At 42.1% G+C, this 18,465-nt stretch overlaps 1 protein-coding gene across 1 annotated transcript in view; it reads left to right on the top strand.

Moving 5' to 3' along the window:
- The window catches only part of DNAH9 (dynein axonemal heavy chain 9), a 371,410-nt gene that overhangs the window by 70,301 nt on the left and 282,644 nt on the right, over nucleotides 1–18,465 (top strand). Inside the window, exons 18-19 of the mRNA XM_088027042.1 lie at nucleotides 10,952–11,174; nucleotides 11,779–11,945. Of these exons, the coding sequence (XP_087883168.1) occupies nucleotides 10,952–11,174; nucleotides 11,779–11,945 (390 nt within the window). The remainder of the gene's footprint in view (nucleotides 1–10,951; nucleotides 11,175–11,778; nucleotides 11,946–18,465) is intronic.

Raw genomic sequence — 18,465 nt, 5'->3', positions numbered from 1 at the left:
TTTTTCAGGATTGTTTTGACTACTGGGGGTCTTTTGTGGTTCCATACAAATTTTATGATTATTTGTTCCAGTTCTGTGAAAAATGCGGTTGGTATTTTTTATAGGGATTGCGTTAAGTCTGTAGATTGCTTTGGGTAGTATGGGCATTTTAACAATGTTCTTCCAATTCATGACCATGTCATATCTTTCCATTTGTCTGTGTCATCTTCAATTTATTTCATTAATGTTTTATAGTTTACAGAGTACAGGTTGTTCACTTCCTTGGTTAAGTTTATTCCTAGGTATTTTATTATTTTTGATGCAGTTGTAAATGGGACTGCTTAATTTCTTTCTGTTGCTTCATTATTGTTTAGAAAGGCAGTGGATTTCTGTACATTGATTTTGTATCCTGCAACCTTATTGAATTCATTTATCAGTTCTAGCATTTTTTTTGGTGATGAGTTTATGGTTTTCTGTAACTAGTATCATGTCAGATGCAAATAGTCAAAGTTTTACTTCTTCCTTGCCAATTTGGATGCCTTTTATTTATTTTTCTCATCTGATTGTTGTGGCTAGGACTTCCAATACTATGGTGAATAAAAGTGAGAGTGGACATCCTTGTCTTGTTCCTGACTTTAGGGGAAAAGCTCTCAGTGTTTCCCCATTGAGTATGAGGTTTGCTGTGGGTTTTTCACATATGGTCTTTATTGTGTTAAATTTTTATTTTTTATTGTGTTTATATTCCCTTTAAACCTATTTTGTTGAATGTTTTTATCATGGATGGATGTTGTACTTTGTCAAATGCTTTCTCTTCATCTGTTGAAATGATCATATGGTTCTTATCCTTCATCTTTTTAAAAAGATATTTATTCATTCATTCATTCATTCATTCATTCACTCATTTATGAGACAGAGTGAGAGAGAGAGATAGTGCAGGGGCAGGAGGGAGAGGGAGAATCTCAAGCAGACTCCCCGATGAGTGCAGAGCCCGATACAGAGCTCTGTCTCAGGACCCTGAGATCACAACCTGAGCTGAAACCAAGAGTCAGACGCTTAACCAACTGCACTGCCCAGGTGCCGCTTATCCTTTCTCTTACTAATGTGATGTATCACATTGATTGATTTGCAATTAATGAACTACCCTTGCATCCCAGGAATAAGTCCCACTTGATCGTGGTGAATGATTTTTTTTTTTAATGTATTGTTGGATTTGGTTTAAAAGCATTTTGTTGAGGATTTTTGCATCTATGTTCATCAGATATTGGCCTTTAGTTCTCTTGTTTTGTGGTGTCTCTATCTGGTTTTGGTATCAGGGTAATGCAGAGCTCATACAATGAATTTGGAAGTTTTCCTTCTCCTATTTTTTGGAATAGTTTGAGAAGAAAAGGTATTCATGCTTCTTCAGATGTTTGGTGGAATTCACCTGTGAAGCCATCTGGTCCTGGACTTCTGTTTGTTGCAAGTTTTTTGATTACTGATTCAATTTCATTGTTGATAACTGGTCTGTTCACATTTTCTATTCCTGTTTCAGTTTTGGTAGGTTATATGTTTCTAGGAGTTTCTTCTAGGTTGTGCAATTTGTTGGCTATAGTTTTTCATCATATTCTCTTATAGTTCATATTTCTGTAGTGTCAGTTATTTCTCCTCTTTCATTTCTGATTTTGCTTGCGTTCTCTCTCTTTCTCTCTCTCTCTCTTTGATGAGTGACTAAAGGTTTATGCATTTTGTTGATCTTTTCAAAAGATTAGATCCTGGTTTTATTGATCTGTTCTATTGTGGTTTTTGTTTTGTGTTGTTGTTTTTTAGTTTCCATTTATTTCTTCTCGAATCTTAACTATTTCCTTCCTTCTATTGGTTTTGGGTTTTGTTTGTTCTTTTTCTAACCCCTTTAGGTGTAAGGTTGTTTGAGTTTTTCCTTTCTTCTTGAGGTAGGCCTATATTGCTATAAAATTCCCTCTTAGAACATCTTTTGCTGTATCCCAAAGATTGTGGACCATTGTGTTTTCATTTTCATTTATCTTCATGGATTTTTAGACTTCCTCTTTGATTTCTTGATTGACCCATTCATTGTTTGGTAGCATGTTAGTTAACCTCCATGTTTTTATGCCCTTTCCAGACTTTTTTCTTGTGGTTGATTTCTAATTTCATAGCATTGTAGTCAGAAAAGATGCATGAAGTGACTTTGATCTTGAGTTTATTTAGACTTGTTTTGTTCCCTAATATGTGATCTATTCTGGAGAATGTTCCATATGCACTTGAAAAAAACGTGTATTCTGTTTTATGATGAAATGTTCTGACTATATCTGTTAAATCCACCTGATCCAATGTGTCATTCAAAGCCACTGTTTCTTTGTTGATGTTGTTTGGATAATCTACTGATGTAAGTGGGATGTAAAAGGTCCGTACTATTATTGTATTACTATCAATTATTTCCTCTATGTTTGTTGTAAACTGCTTTAAGTATTTGGGTGCTCCCATGTTGGGTGCATAAGTATTTATAATTATTATGTCTTCTTGTTGGATTGTCTCCTGAATGATTATCTAACATCCTTCTTTGTCTTTTGTTAAGTATTATTGTAAGTATTGCTACTTCGGCTTCCTTTTCATATCCATTTGCATGATAAATGCTTCTCCATCCCTTCACTTTCAATGTGCATGTGTCTTTAGGTCTGAAACGAGTCTGTTGGAGGCAGCATATAGATGGGTCTTGTTTTTTTTTATCCTTTCTGTCACCCTATGCCTTTTGATTGGAGCATTTAGACCATTGACATTGAAAGAAGTCATTGATAGGTATGTACTTATCACCATTTTGTTATTTGTTTTATGGCTGTCTTTGTAGTTCTTCGTTTCTTTTCTTGTTCTCTTCTCTATTGATAAGTGGGCTTTCTTTAATGATATACTTGGATTCCTTTCTCTTCATTTTTTGCATACCTATTACTGGTTTTTGATTTGTGGTTACCGTTAGGTTTGTATATAACATGGTTTGCATATGGCAGTCTATATTAAGTTGGTGGTCACTTAATTTTGAATCCAATCTTTACTTCTCTGTCCTCCACATTTTAGGTATATGGTGTCATACTTCACATCCTTTTATTTTGTGAGCCCCTTGACTGATTTTTACAGGTACGCTTACTTTTATTGTGTTTGTGCTTCCTACTTTCCTTAGAGTCTTTTTAATGGTCTTTCCTTTCCACTCAGAGTCCCCTTTAACATTCTTGTAGGGTCTGTTTAGTGGTCATGAATTCCTTTAATGCTTGTGTGTTTGAGAAACTATTTATCTCTCCTTCTATTCTGAATGGCAGCCTTGCTGGATAGAGTATTCTTGCCTGCGGATTTTTTCCTTTCAGCACTTTGAGGGTATCATTCTACTCCTTTCTGGCCTGCAAAGTTTTTGCTGAAAATCCACTCATAGCCTTATGAGGTTTCCTCTGTATGTAACTGCTTTCTTTTCTCTTGCTGCTTTTAAAATTCTCTCTTTATCACTACTTTTTGCCATCTTAACTGCTATGTGTCCTGGTGTGAGCTTCCTTGGGTTGATCTCTGTGCCTCCTGGCTCTGGAATTCTGTTTCCTTCCCCAGACTGGAGTGGTCCTGGCCACCGTATGGGCTGCTTGCACACTGTCAGGCCTGTGGCATCACCTTGTATTGGCCCTGGCCAAGAGCAAATTATAGAGGGTAGTAGCCAAAGCACAGCATGGTGGGGGCAGTGCGTTGGGGCAGCCATGCTAGCAAGTTTTGCACCCTGCCATTCTTCTGTAGGAGGGATTTTGCAGTGCCCAGACTGAGGCAGGCTGTCCAGAGGGACAGATTGTAGGTAGCTGAGCATGGGGGTGGAGTAGTCGTGCTAGCAAGTTAGGTAGCAAGTCCTGCAGGTGCCTATGTGTTTATGCTGGGGGGCAGGAGAGGGAAGTGGCACCTGCCAGTCCCTCTGTTCCTGCAGGAGTTCCCCAGCAATTTCTGTGCCTCTAGAACATGCTCTGAGATTAGTAAATAACTCTCCCTCCTCTATGCCCCAGGCACCTTTCAAAGGGCTCCTTCTCTGCTGTGTCTCCATGGGCTTTTTGCTGTGCTGTCCCTTTAAGGGCAGAGGCTCAGTTTCCTCTTGGCCTCTCTGCTCTCTCAGAGCCAAGCCCACTGATTTTTTTAAAATTCCAGGTTTTGAGTCCCAGTGGTTGTAAGAACTTAGAACATTCTGCCTCTCTTGTTTTCCAAGCCAAATGTTACGGGGATTTGTTTTCCCTGTGTGGGCTCCTTCGTGTAGAGGGTCTGTTTCTCTCCCTTCTCTGTGCCCTCGGTTGCTTCCCTCCCATGGCTGGTTGGGCAAGTTCATCTAGTTCTGACCTTGTCTCCACCCTTCCTGCCCTCTTTGATGTGGCCTCTTCTCTACGTTTAGTTGTGAGGTGTATTCTGCTAGTCTTCGGGTGGTTTCTTCTGTGAGTGTTACCTCGTTGTATCCATGGGACAGGGTGAGCCTAGGGCCCTCCTACTCTGCCATCTTCCTGGGAAGTCCTTCCAGTTATATTTTGTTTTGAATTTTTAAACAATTGCATTGTGGTCAGAAAAGGTGATGTATATAATAGGCTTCTGAAATTTATTGAAGTTTGCTTTAAACTGCACAGTATGGTCAATTTTTATAAATGTTCTGTGCACATTTGAAGAGAATGTGTATTCTGTACCTGCTGGGGCTTGGAATGTTCTGTGCAGGACTCTTTGATCAAACTTGTTAATGGTTTTATTCAAATCCACTGTATCCTCACTGCCCTTTTTTGTCTGCTTAGTTTATTAATTATTGAAATAGTTGTACCAAAAATCTTCCACTTTGGGGCACCTCAGTGGCTCAGTAAGTTAAGTGTCCAACTCTTGATCTCAGCTCAGGTCTTGATCTCAGAGTCGTGAGTTCAAGCCCTGTGTTGGGCTCCATGCTGGGTGTGGAGCCTACTTAAAATAAAAAGCTTAAATAAAACCTTCCACTTTGATGGGAGATTGTCAATTTCACCTTGTAATTCTGTCCCTTTTTGCTTCTTATATTTTAAGGTTATGTTAAATGAGCATCCCAAGTTTGACTTTTTATATCTTCCTGGCAAATTAGAACTTTCAGCCATATATAAAAATCTTCATTACTAGCTATATTTCTTATATTAAAGTCTGTTTTGTCTTATATGAATATAATGAAACCAATTTCCTTTGTATGATATTAGCTTGGTGTCTCTCATTTTATCCTTTGGCTTTTAATCTTTCTGTGCCTTTATATCAGGAGAGATTTTTTTTTTAATAATTGGCATAGAACTGAATGTTTTATTCACCTTAATATGTGTCTTTTTTTATATAACAGGTTTTTTTTATTATTATGTTATGTTAATCACCATACATTACATCATTAGTTTTTGATGTAGTGTTCCACGATTCATTGTTTGCATATACCACCCAGTGCTCCACGCAGAACGTGCCCTCTTTAATACCCATCACCAGGCTAACCCATCCCCCCACCCCCTCCCCTCTAGAACCCTCAGATTGTTTCTTAGAGTCCATAGTCTCTCATGGTTCATCTCTCCCTCTGATTTCCCCCCCTTCATTCTTCCCCTCCTGCTGTCTTCTTCTTTTTCTTTTTTTTTTTTTTAACATATAATGTATTATTTGTTTCAGAGGTACAGGTCTGTGATTCAACAGTCGTACACAATTCACAGTGCTCACCATAGCACATACCCTCCCCAATGTCTATCACCCAGCCACCCCATCCCTCCCACCCCCCACCACTCCAGCAACCCTCAGTTTGTTTCCTGAGATTAAGAATTCCTCATATCAGTGAGGTCATATGATACATGTCTTTCTCTGAGTTATTTCGCTCAGCATAATACCCGCCAGTTCCATCCATGTCGTTGCAAATTGCAATATATGTCTTTTAACTGGGGGATTTTGTTCATTAATATCTATTCTACTACCATTTTATTATATATTTTCTATTCTTTTTTTTCTTCCTTTCCTTGCCTCCTTTTGGGTTGAATTTTGGGGGTTTTTTATTCCATTTTTTTCCCTTCTGCTAATTTAGATGTTACATGATCCATGTCTACTGTTGTAATGGTTACCATAGCTATTTTAATAAGCATCCTTAAAAGGAATAAATTTGTCACTTTTGTTACTCTTCTCACAATCAATACGAAGACTTTAGAATAGTTTGATCTCAACTGTTCATTCATCAAATGATAGTCTCATTCCCAGTGATTTCAGTTGTTCTCTGTTATTTATTTATAAACACCACAAATTCCACTTCATTTTATACACTCAATGTTTATTTATTTAAATTCAATTAAATTTACTAACATTTTTCTATTGCCTCTTTCTACATTACAGACCAGTTCCCTGAGTTATGTTCATTAGAAGTTCCATTATTTTAAGTCTATTGGTGAAACTCTCGTTCTTTCTTTGTCTGAAAAGGCATGTGTTTTCCCCTTGTACTTGAAAAAAAATGGTTTTGTAGAAGGGAGAGTTCTAGGATAACAGCTATTTTCTGTGAGTTTATTGAAGGCATTATTCCTCCGTGTCTTGGCTGCCATTTTGGCTTCTGAGCAGTCAGCCATCAGTCTGGATTTTGGAGGGATTTTTGTTTTTTGTTTGGTTTGGTCAAAATCTGCCTTTGCTCTGAAGCTAATCAGCTAATTTTAAGATTTTTTCTTTTTGGTGATGTTATCAGTATGAAGTACCTTAAGGGTTTCTTTTTTTTTTTTTTTTTAAGATTTTATTTATTTGAGGGAGGGAGAGAAAGCCAAAAAAAAAGAAGTGCAGGAACAGAGTGGAGGGGCAGAGGGAGGAGAAGCAGACTCCCTGCTGAATAGGGAGTCTGACACGGGGCTCCATCCTAGGACCCTGAGATCCTGATCTGAGCCAAAGGCAGATGCTTCACCAACTGAGCCACCCAGGCGCCCCCCCCCCCCGCTTAAGGGTGTGTTTATATTAATTCCACCTTGAATTTGTTGGGTTTTCTTGAACTCACGTTGTCTTTCAGCAGCTCAAGAAAATTCTCAGCAAGGATCTCAGAGATTGCTTCTTGCCCATCCTCTCTATTGGTTTCTTCTGAGCTCTTAGGAAACTTATGTGAGATTTTTTTCACCATTGTCCACATATTTTAACAGATTTCAGAGTTTACATCTGTCTGTCTGCACTGCAGTTTGGATAACTTTTCCAGTTTTATCACCCAGCTGTCTGATTTGCTCAGCTTTAAGTCTCCTGGTTAATCCATTCATTGAGCTTTAAATTTTAATGAATACATTCTAGTTTTAGCCCTTCTATTTGGTTATTTTATTTATTTTTTTAAAAAATTTTATTTATTTATTTGAGAGAGAGTGAAAGAGCACAGGCAGGGGGGAGCAGCAGAGGCAAAGGGAGAAACAGACTCCCTGCCGAGCTGGGAGCCCAACGTGGGACTCGATCCCAGGACCCTGAAATCACGACCCAAGCGCAAGGCAGATGCTTAACCAATTAAGCCACTCAGGTGCCCTATTGGTTATTTTATAATTTTGCTTGTTCATTTTTGTATTCTCTTGTTCTTTGCTCAAATATTGAGGCCTGTCCTTTATTTACTCATTTTTTTAAGTCTTAGAATATGTTCATTAGAGGATGATCTGAAGACAACTTGTGATTTGTCAACTTAAAAATGTTTTGTTTCTCCATGCCATAGATTAAAGTTAACATAAAGACCTACCAAAAATTATTAGCTTCTTTCTCCTGGAATTGCCCATCAGTGTAGCACAGTATGATCATTTTTGAATTGCTAAAACGCATTGATTAAAGGCTTTTGCTGTGCTTCTCTTCACAGAGTAATGCCATCACAGCCCAGAGTTTTCAGTAAGTTTTGTCGCTTCTCAGAAAGCAAAGGTCCATGCAGGATCACAGATTCTGAGTATATTTGGAGAGCCTCTGAAATTGCTTCTATTCCTGACTCAGGCAATGTTGAATTTATATTTGAACCTACAGTTGGGTCAGGGACAGTGCCTGTGACCTCCTGAGACTGTAAGAGCCTATTTAAGTTTCTGAAGGGTGATTCCTAAAGAGAGCATTTCTGTCTTAACTGCTATATTGTGGTCAGAATGTTGAAGTTATTTTTCTTAATCGGTCTTAAATTGGTGTCTGAGAAACTACAAGGAAGGCACTTTTTCCTGCCACATGGGTCACAAACAGTTAAGCAAGGCACTTAAACGGGAACTCGTTTTTAAAAATACATGAAATATTGCCATTTTATATTCTGAATTCCAACATTTGAAATCTTTGCAGGTTTCATTTCAGTGCCTCTGCAGGCTCCTACTCATGGTGACTTTTTTCCTTGTGTATTTTATGACTTTGGAGGGTAAATATCATGTTCCTTGGAATTTGTGAATATCTGTGGGAATCCTTTGGGGATTGGAGTCTAGTCTGTATCCCTCCATCTGTTTCTGCCTGTCATCGAGGGACTCTTCCAACCCCAGACCACTTGCATTTCAACGTGCAGTGTTCCACCTAGTGCCCAGGCTAAAGCAGGACGTTTCCATACTTGCCCTTTCTGTGCAGTGGATTTATTTCTTGTTCACCTTTATGGTGTCTCAACTCTAAGTGCAACTTCCTGCCAGCCTCCTCACCTTGTGTGGGCCCCAGGCTGCATCACCGGTTCCCCATCCCCACATCCCACGAGGCAATCAAAATAGCAGCTTACTGTCTCTGGGGTTCAGTAGAAACCATCACAGAAAGACCACTTTGACCCTTGCTTAGTGCTTGGTTCAGCCTCCCGAAGTTCCTTAATTTTGTGCCACTTTAGCAATGCATTTTTAAATGATGTTGAAATATATGTTTAAGCATTTTCATGGGTTCAGTGGAAGGGTTATTTATCCGTATTATTGTGTGTGTCATACAGCTAGACACAGAAGTCTCCATCTTCTTCTCCGGCTTACTCAGCAGTTAGGCTTTTCCCAGAGCACTCCACCAGAACCACTCTCATCGAGATCACCAGTGATGGTCGCATGGCTGAATTCCGTGATGATGATCATCTTCACCTTACTCGTGCCCTTCAGCAGGATTTGGCATAGCTGATTATTCCATCTTTCCCAAACAGCTTCTCCCCGTGGCTCTCAGGATACCTCACCTTTGTGGTTTTGCTTCTGACTCACTGGACCCATCTTTTCGGTCTCTGGTCTCTTTGGCTGGGCTCATCTCTTCTAGATATTAGCCTTCCTGAAACCTCAATTCTGAACTTGCTATCTACAGTCCTATTCCAGGTGATATCTAACCCCAAACTGTGAATGCATCTGTGTATCAATAACTACCCAATTGATGTTTTCAGTCTCATCTCTCCAGAACTCGACACTTCCATTCAGCTGGCTGATAGATTTCTCCCCTAGGTGTCTGGTGTCTGTGAGGCATCTCACACATAATATATTTTAAATTTATTCCTCTTCCGCCTTCTCTCTCCAAAAAACCCAGTCTTCCCCAGTTCTTCCCCGTATCTTTACATGGCATCGTCATTGACCTCATTGCCAGGAGTTAATGATCTCTCTCATCCCCTCACGTCTCTCTCCCAATCCATCAGTGGGTCTTATAGTGTCTACCTGTGAAATTATCTTGAACCTGACCACTCCTCTTGTCCACCTTCTAGGCCAGAGTCACCGTCATCATCATCTCCTGTCACCTGGACAACAATTAGAGTCTCTAAATGCCCTCCTGGTTTCCATTCTTGTCTCCCCACCTCCAATGCCACCACCATCATCATCACCTCCTCCAGCTACAGATCTTTGGAAAATATGTCAAGTCATGCCATTCTCCTATTCAGAATGCTCATGCTTAGAATGAAATCTGGACTCCTTACCCTGGCGAGCAAGACCCCGCGGTGTCTGGCCCCGTTGATACTTTCAGCTCTCCTCCCTCTGCGCTTCCTCCTCTTCCTCTCATGCTTCTGCCCCATGACCTTTCCCCTCTCCCTCGGACACGTCAGACTGAATCCAGGCTCAGTGCCTTTACTCACGCTGTTCCCTGTACCTCAGAATCTCTTCCCCCCTTTCTGTGGCTCACTCCTGCCCATACTTTCCATTTCTGCTCAAGTATCATCTCAGTAGAAAGGCCTTCACTGACCGCTGCATAGAAAATAGAACCATCCATAGTCTCTGTCCTCTTACAGCCTTCAACACCATGTGAAACCATACAATTTATTTCATTGATTTGTTTCCTATTTATTTTTCCCGTTAGAATTTATACTTCATAAGGGCAGAGCCTTTGTTTCATTTATCATTCTCTCCTCAGAACCTGGAAGCATGGTTGGGTCAAATATATATTGATAGACCTCATTTTGTGTAATAGATGCTCAATAAATATTTTTGAAATAAAGACTGAATGTCACTTCACTCCCACAATAACCAGTGAGACAGAAATGATTTTCCCAATCATATAGGTGAGGAGACTGAGACGCAGAGGTGTTAAATGAGTTGGCCATGGTTACACCTCTAGTAAGTGTCCAAATTAAACCCAAGTGTGGTATCACTTTAGAGGCCATAATATTGTATTTTCAATTTTTTGAAATTTTTTTCTGAAGTTCACTTTGAAATAATGTCAGACTTGCCAAAAGAAGTTGCAAAAATAGCACAGAGTTCCCTTGTACCTTCACAGAGCTTTCTCAAATGATACCATCTTGTATAACCATAATGCAGTTATCAGAACCAGAAAGCTAATATGGGTGGAGAGCTACTAGCTGATGAACAGACCTTACTCACATTTCGCCAGTTGTCCCACTAATGTGTCCTGTCTCCTGAGTCTCCTCCAGCATGGAGGTTTCTGTCTTTGACCCCTGTGACCATTCCAAAGAGGACTGTATTCTCACTGTCAGGGTCGAATCTATGCAGAGTGCTGGACACGTGGGAAGTTTTCCATAGTAATAGCTGTTATTGTTGGGGAAATAAATAAACCTTCCTTTTGAGGAGTAGAAGGGGAAATATTTCTTCACATTGTTTGTTTTGCTTAGCTTGGCCGACCTTGAAGTGTTTATAAAAAATAGTGAGTGCGGCATGCTCAAGAAAGTTGAAAAAGGAGACTTCGAAGGATTGATCGAGGTCATGGGACACCTTATGGCTCTGAAAGAACGACAGAGCAGCATCGATGAGATGTTTGAGCCCTTACAGCAGACAATTGAATTGCTGAAGACCTATGAACAGGAATTGCCCGAAATGGTGTTTAAGCAGCTGGAGGTCAGTACAAAGTTTGTTTTCTGAATAAAAGAAATAGAGGGAAAGTTTCTGAACTTCAGAGTGGGGTGAGGTGGGTTGAGGTAAATGAGAAATGGGGCTTGGTGAGGACCCAAGGCTTGTGTTTTGGAACTATCTGTGTGATGGATGTGTGCTCTCTAGCACATTCTGGAAACTCCATAAATAGGAAGCAACACAATGCTGGAGATTGATGGGAGAATTGACGTGGATGAAGTGTTTTTGGTTTTGTTTTGGAGGGGGGATTGGTGAGCCAAGTTTTTGATTCAGGGGAAAAAAGCAAGTCTGAAAAACGTTAAGATGGACTAAGGCGATGTGAGGCATAAAAGAAAATAATCAAGCACTCTGAGAAAATACAGAAAAGGGCACGGGTTACCTGGTTAGTGGTGGATGGTGGGAAGGAGGCCGTACGTAGCCAGGCAAGCAGGCGACCAGGAGCGACAGGTCAGGGGAAGGGAGAACATGATGTCATGGTGTCACAGCATAGCCTTATAGCGGACCCGGAGACATCTGGGTGCCGTCCAGCGTCAGGTCTGCTGGCGAGGGGGAGCACAGTGTGGGTCTGACCACATGGAGGTCATCTTCGCAGGAGCTGCCTGAGAAGTGGAACAACGTGAAAAAGATGGCTGTCACCGTGAGGCAGCATGTAGCGCCGCTGCAGGTGAATGAAGTGGCCCTCCTCCGCCAGAGGTGCTCAGCCTTTGACCTTGAACAACAGCAGTTCTGGGAGCAGTTCCGCAGGGAAGCCCCCTTCAGGTATGTACCCACTCCTCTCTTTTCAACATGGCAATCATTGGGTAACTGAGGGTCTTCTGCTTGAGTTATCGAATTTCTTTTAGCAGATGAAGACTAGTTAAGTCTTCCTCCCCACTTGGGTCTGTTGGTTAGAACCTGGTGCTAACATGGGCAGAGTCCCATCATGGCCCGGACAAGACGACCAAAGATTGCACAAACACCGTGCCTTAAAAACAAAAGGCTAGAAACTCCGTGTCTTCAGGTTTGTTAAGGGACTGTATGTGATCAAATCACAAGGTTTTTGACAAAGCTGTTCGTATTCTAAATTCTCACAGACTCGTGTTCTTTTGGTTTAAAAAAGTGGCAGATAGAATTTGAAAATAGTTCTGGGAGGCACTTTGGAAGCCTAAGGGAAGGATTTGAGGTAATGGATTTCTTTCTTTTTCTGCTTAGTTCTGCTTAGATCCGTCCCCACTTGTGATAAGGGGTCTTTACTTAAGACAACGATAGGACCAGGCAGCATCATTCAGATGGGTTCACACCCGCACGCGCGCGCATACACACACGAGTTTAGTGCAAATCCTCCCTTGGTGGAGAAGTAAGTGTACCCAGGGGTCTGCACGTGGTCCACTGCTCAGTGTCAGGGGCTCCAACCAGAACAAGCTGGTTCTCAATGTCCTGTGTCTGCTGATGTGTCAGCTGAGATGGGCCCCTCCCTCACTCCAGCTCCATGACTTGCTTTCTGCTTGCCTAGCTGAACTTCCTACTGGCTCTCCACTACAGTTTAGGACAGACAAGTTTGGAGGGCTCCAAACTGGAAAACGCCCTGTGTAAGAAGTGACCTTTTAATTGCCAGGGTTACCTACCCATGGAAAACAATATTACAGGGGGAGGCAATGCATTAAAGCCACAAACGAAGCCAAAAACTAACTCTGGGCTTTTAGTTCTCTCATCTATAAAATGGAGTCAATCGTAGGATCCATCTCATAAGGTTGTTGATAGAATGAAAGAAGTAATTTTTGCAAGTGTGTACCATAGTATCTGGCATGAGGATGACCAACCATCCCGGTTTTCGCTTGGTGGTTCTGGTTTTAGCACTGAAAGTCACACTTCCAGGGAAGTCCCTCTGTTTCAGACAAATTGGAACAGTCGGTCACCCAACATGGCAGACAGGAAGGACCTACCTGTTCTTGTTATTCACTCACCAAACATTTATTAAGCAGCTCCTGTTTCCCAGTTACTGTACTTGGGTCTGGAGAGAACAACAGGCGTACGTTAAGAGGCAGGGCAGGACAGATGGGTAAACTCTGCATAAGATGGACATGTGTATGACATGAGGCTCTAAGGCAGTGTGCCGCCATGTTGGCTGCAAACTATAATCACCTGGGGAGCTTCTAAGATTTCCAGTGTCCAGTCTGCCTGCAGACCAACTAAATCAGATTCTCTGGGGACAAGACCTGGCATCAGTGGTTTGTAAAGCTCCTCAGATGATTCCAATGTGCAGCCAAGTTTGAGACTTGCTGCCCTAGGGGGAAGTCACTGGTTCCCTTTTAAGCAGTCATGCCAGGGCATGTAATTCCAAATGAGTCTGTATCCCTCTAGAAAAATTGCCTTTGGAGCTATGCCCTTGTTCCAAGGAAATATCTATTGCTCTAAACAGTGGCGAAACTCCTTCTGGGACTGTTCTTTCAGAGTCTGAGACATATTCTCTGGACTCTCCTTCGGACATGCAATTGAATTTTTGAAATTCAACACCAATCATGCAGAGCCAAAGCTGGTGAAGGAGGTGGGTTATCGAGCTGAGTAATATTGCTTAGTGGCAACAGTCCCACCAATGGCAACAGTCATGAAAGCAATGACATGAATGTCTTTACATTAACTGTCCCTTAAATTTTTTTTCAAAAAAGGAACTCCAGAGATATTTGGGGAAATATTTTCCCAAAGGGTCTTCTGATAACTGCAAAAAAGCAAACAACACCCATTTGCTGGTCTGATTTTGTGTGTCCGTTGGAAACATGGTATCCCTCCTTCAGAGTTATATCCTGCATGTGTATTGATCAGCTGGTGGTGTTCTTTTAATGTGATAGCTGCGTTGTTTTTTCTTTCTTAGCACTTGTATCTGCTGGCTGGGAGGATATTGCTTCTCTTTGCTGGGTTTTCCAAATTTGCATCTGTTAATTTGACATGCAGATGAATCTTTGCAAGAGAATACTTTGAAAAGAACTGCTCGCAGCAGCGTGGAAAGGCAAACATTACTTCAATTGTGATGTGTTTCTCTTCTTCTCAAGAAAACATCAGGACTAGAGCAGAATTGGGGATTTAGTGCTGAAGGGAGTCTTAGTGGGAATCAACTCATGCCTCAGTTTGGTTTCTTACTTTGGTGTATGTGAATGTGTGTGCTTGACATTTTAAGGCACTGTGTGGCAAGGGATTTTAATTCTGGTTCCTTCCTTTAAGATCATTTATGAATTTCTAAAATGCAGACCCTGGCACATTCCTCTGTGAGTGCAAGTTTCCGTTCCTGATTAGATTGCAGGTGAAGCTCACGTTGATCTTGTCTTTGAGGAGGAAGAAGAAAGTGAGTGTCTCATTAGGCTCTTGCAGCCTGTCAGATGCTGGGTGATGTCCGGTTGCTTGGGTAGAGGTTCTTCATGTTCACGTGTGGCTTCCTTCTGTAGTTCTTAACTCTGAGCTGTATCAGCATATTCCTAGCTGAGCTCCCTCACTTTACAGTAATTGGCTAAATCATCACACTCAGAGTCAAGGGCTTTCCACAACTCTGACAGTTGGAGATGAATTTGCCCCTTTGAGTGAAAGGAACATTCCACACTTCTAGTGGCATTCTCTGATTCAGTGTTCCTGACTTTTAAGTGCAGTCTTCTTGACCTTAAGGAATGATGCCATGACATCCAGTCATCTTACCCACATCAAGACCAAGGTTACCCAGGGCTTTCTTAGCCAAAGCACTTGATCTCGATGAGCTCCAGCTCAACGGACACCATTAGTGTTTTCAGCTGACTGGCTACCAGATTCTGTGAATGGTTGAGAGAACTTTCTTGAAGACACCCTCGCCTTGGGTACTATCCTATATGACAACTAGAGAAAGCAAGGCTCTCCAGATGGCCCAGTACAGTAGACAGGAGGAAAGAAGGGCCTCTGTCTTGCTTACGTAGTGTCCGTTGTCTCTTCAGTAGCTGAAGTAAAGGGCAGGATTAGTCACCAAATCTCCCATGGACATATCGGTGCCCTAAGACATGTCATTAGTTCAGCTTGACCCTGTTCTTCCAGTTAATCTGACTCATTCACCTGATTCAGGTTTTCATAGAGAAGAAGAGATTGTGGTCTCAACAATGGAGTCAGCAAAAAACAATGTAAGTGTTGGGATTTTAAGATGATACATATTCCCCAACCTCAGGGACGATTTCAGACGTGAGTACTCAGACATGTTCATTGGGTGGCCAACTGGAGCCTCCCCTGAGGAGGCCGTTCACATCCCCTGTGGAAGATGGTGCTTGAGCCAAGGGGAAAATGCAGATTAGCCATTTGGAAAAAGACGAGTGGGAGGGGAGGGCATTCCGGGCAAAGGCACAGAAGGGTGAGAATGTAAAAAACAGTAAGAAAATGCAGAGCATGGGAGTGAGAATGGAGTCATCCACACACCCAGGTTTTGGCCACGATCAACCACTGAGGAGTCTAAGCGTGAGGATGACGCAGTGTAAACACCAGTATCCCATGGCTACAGAGAACAGGATGGAGCGAGACTGACTCAAGGTCAAGTGCTCCGTGGGAGAGTGATGGCAGCAGCCCTGGATTGAGGCAGCGGCTGTGATAATGGAGAGAGAACAGATCTGGGAGAGACTTAGGAGGGGAATGAGCAGGATCGATTGAATACGGAAGATGAGCAGGAAGACTGGCACCGTTCTCTGTCTTCCATCCTGGACCAGTAAGTGGAAGGCAGCATTCCACTACTCACTGACACGAGGGCCACTGAATGGAAAGAACTGGAAGATCCCAGGTTCAGATGGGAGGAGGGGAGTTTTAGGACGCAGGGGTGTGTCATCACTGAGCGCACAGGCGTGGTTCTGAGGTCAGTATGTACCACCTGCTGGCTTCCCAATAATTAATTCAATTCACTCATTCCTCCCTCTGTCTCTCTCCATACTATGTCTAGGTCAAGCCTAAGTCAGTCATTTTTCTGCGATCATTCTCATGAGCACCAAATTTCCATTTCTCTCAATTCTATTCATCCCAACTTGGTAGGCATTTCTCTCTTAGATTAAAATACTTTTGCATTATTATTTCAATTTTAAAGACTTACTACACCCCCTTCCCTCCTATTGCTTTCTTGTTCTTATACTGTATTGTTCCCCTAGGGCTTGGAGAACTACTTTTAGTTTATTAGACACATTAATCAGCTCTGTGAATATCCTGAAAATGTGCACTAGAGTTTTGAAATGGGAAGAGGGTTACCTGCCCTCACGTCTAGGGATTCTTTTCACTACTTAGGCCAAATTAACTTTTATGTGTGCTCAGCTACAGGAAATGACCGTCCACAAATTTAAACTATAAACAAAAATTATGTCACGAGGCAGATGAAGTTTGTAGTAGGTTTGACAAAGGATCACTTCTTCCAGATATTTGAGGAGCCAGTATTGATTTAAGGGTGTTCACATGTGTTAAGGAAAGAATGGTTGGAAAGACCATTTATTTTCTCTTGTGTATACCCTCAAACACTGTAGGAGCTCACATCTTACCTAATAAGTTATTCCTGAATTATACTCCATTAATAAAGTAAACAGAATGTGGGCTTTTAGAGTTTGTCTGGTAGATCTTGTACAGCAAGAGGCAAAATTCGCTTTGCAAGTCACTCCAGTCAAGATAAAAAGTAGAACCTACGCAACCCTGACAATTATTCTTTGGAAATGAAGAATAAGCAGACGGATTGCTCATGCATGGTCAGCTTTTCCTGCTGGACCACTTGCCATGAGAATATTATATTGCTTTCCTTCTGGTTCTTTATCCACTGGTCTCCTGGGGGAGAAAGCACCTTGCCTATATAGACGAAGGACCCTCTTCAGCTCTGAGGACTTCAATCTCATGTTCCATTCTGGAACTCTCAGGAGCTGGAGAACAGCGAAGATGTGTCATGATGTGACACATCTGAAGCAGTGTCCAGCAGACACACATGAAGCAGTCTCATTCTCTTAAGATGTAAATGCACAACCATAGCACACGAGCCAAAAACTGTTTAGATGGAACAAACAGAATCAAACATAGCAAGCATCAAAGTTAATCTGACACTAATTTAATGGTATGCATAACTGTTATTGTGTTGCATGGTAATTAGTCTTAAGTGGCAAGCAGTTCAGGTAAATGACTTCAATTAGGATTACTTTCCATCCATCAAGTTAAATATTTCCAAAGACAACTGAGAGAGGAGGCAGTTCAAGAATAGGAGTTTGTATGGCCTCCTCCCCTCCCTACCCCACTACCCACCCAACATACACATACGTACGTATACACACATATGGGCACACACACAGGAGTGCTAGACTGGAGGACCTGACCAACCCTCCGGTCACTCATTTCCTCTCAACTTTCCCCTTGATGATGAACCCCATGATGCCATATTTGAATTTTTTTTAAGACTTATTTATTTGAGAGGGAGAGAAATAGAGCATGAGCAGGAGGGGCAGAAGGAGAGGGAGAGAGAGAATCTCAAGCAGACTCCCTGCTGAGTGTGGAACCTGACGTGGGGCTCAATCGCATGACTCAGGTCACAACCTGAGCGGAAACCAAGAGTTGGTTGCTTAACGGACTGTGCCACCCAGGCACCCCTGCCCTATTCTGATTTTAGAGGAACACAGTATTCACCCTGAAGTCAGGGTGCCTCGATATCTAGCCCTCCAAGCACACAGAAAGAAGAAACCTAAGATCAGTGATGGGGAGAGAGGAGATTAGGGAAGGAAAAGAAGAGGCTCCTTGAACACCTCGATTCTGCATGCTTCTGATCAAAGAAGTGTTGTTTGCCCATGTGGGTTCCTTTGTATGTAGGGTTCTTTATTTTGTTTTTAATTTTTAAGTAATCTCTATACCCAGCATGGGGCTTAAGCTCATGTCTCCCAAGATCAAGAGTCACATGCTCCACCGACTAAGCCAGCCAGGTGCCCCTGCACATTGGGCCCTTGTGTTGGAGGAGAGGCTATGCCAGGAACACAGGTCTAGAGGGGTAGCACTGTAAAGCGGGTGAGGGTCAGGGGCAGTGGGGGCATGCCCTGAGCACTGGAGAGAAGAGGGTGAGGAAATGTGAACTACAACTGTAAAGCTAGATACAGTGTCTATAGCAGTTGGCTCCAGAAGCACAGGCTACCCAGGATGTAGGAGGGAGCAGGCCAGAATGGGGGAAAGGGAGATCAAGGACAACTTGGAGGAGGGACTTAAGAAGATGAGGAGCCTGACTCGAGGGACATAGTGAAGGAATGGGACAGTGACTGTACAGGGCCTTTGTGAGGGCTTTGTGCTTGGTCTTCAGGGTCCCCTA

The sequence above is a fragment of the Eumetopias jubatus genome, unplaced genomic scaffold, assembly GCF_037043125.1.
Source record: "Eumetopias jubatus isolate StellerSeaLion01/CBP00866 unplaced genomic scaffold, mEumJub1_p1.0 scaffold_10, whole genome shotgun sequence".
Taxonomy (NCBI): Eukaryota; Metazoa; Chordata; class Mammalia; order Carnivora; family Otariidae; genus Eumetopias; species Eumetopias jubatus.
Note: the sequence above shows the minus strand (reverse complement) of the source record. Positions and strands in the feature narration are given on the sequence as shown.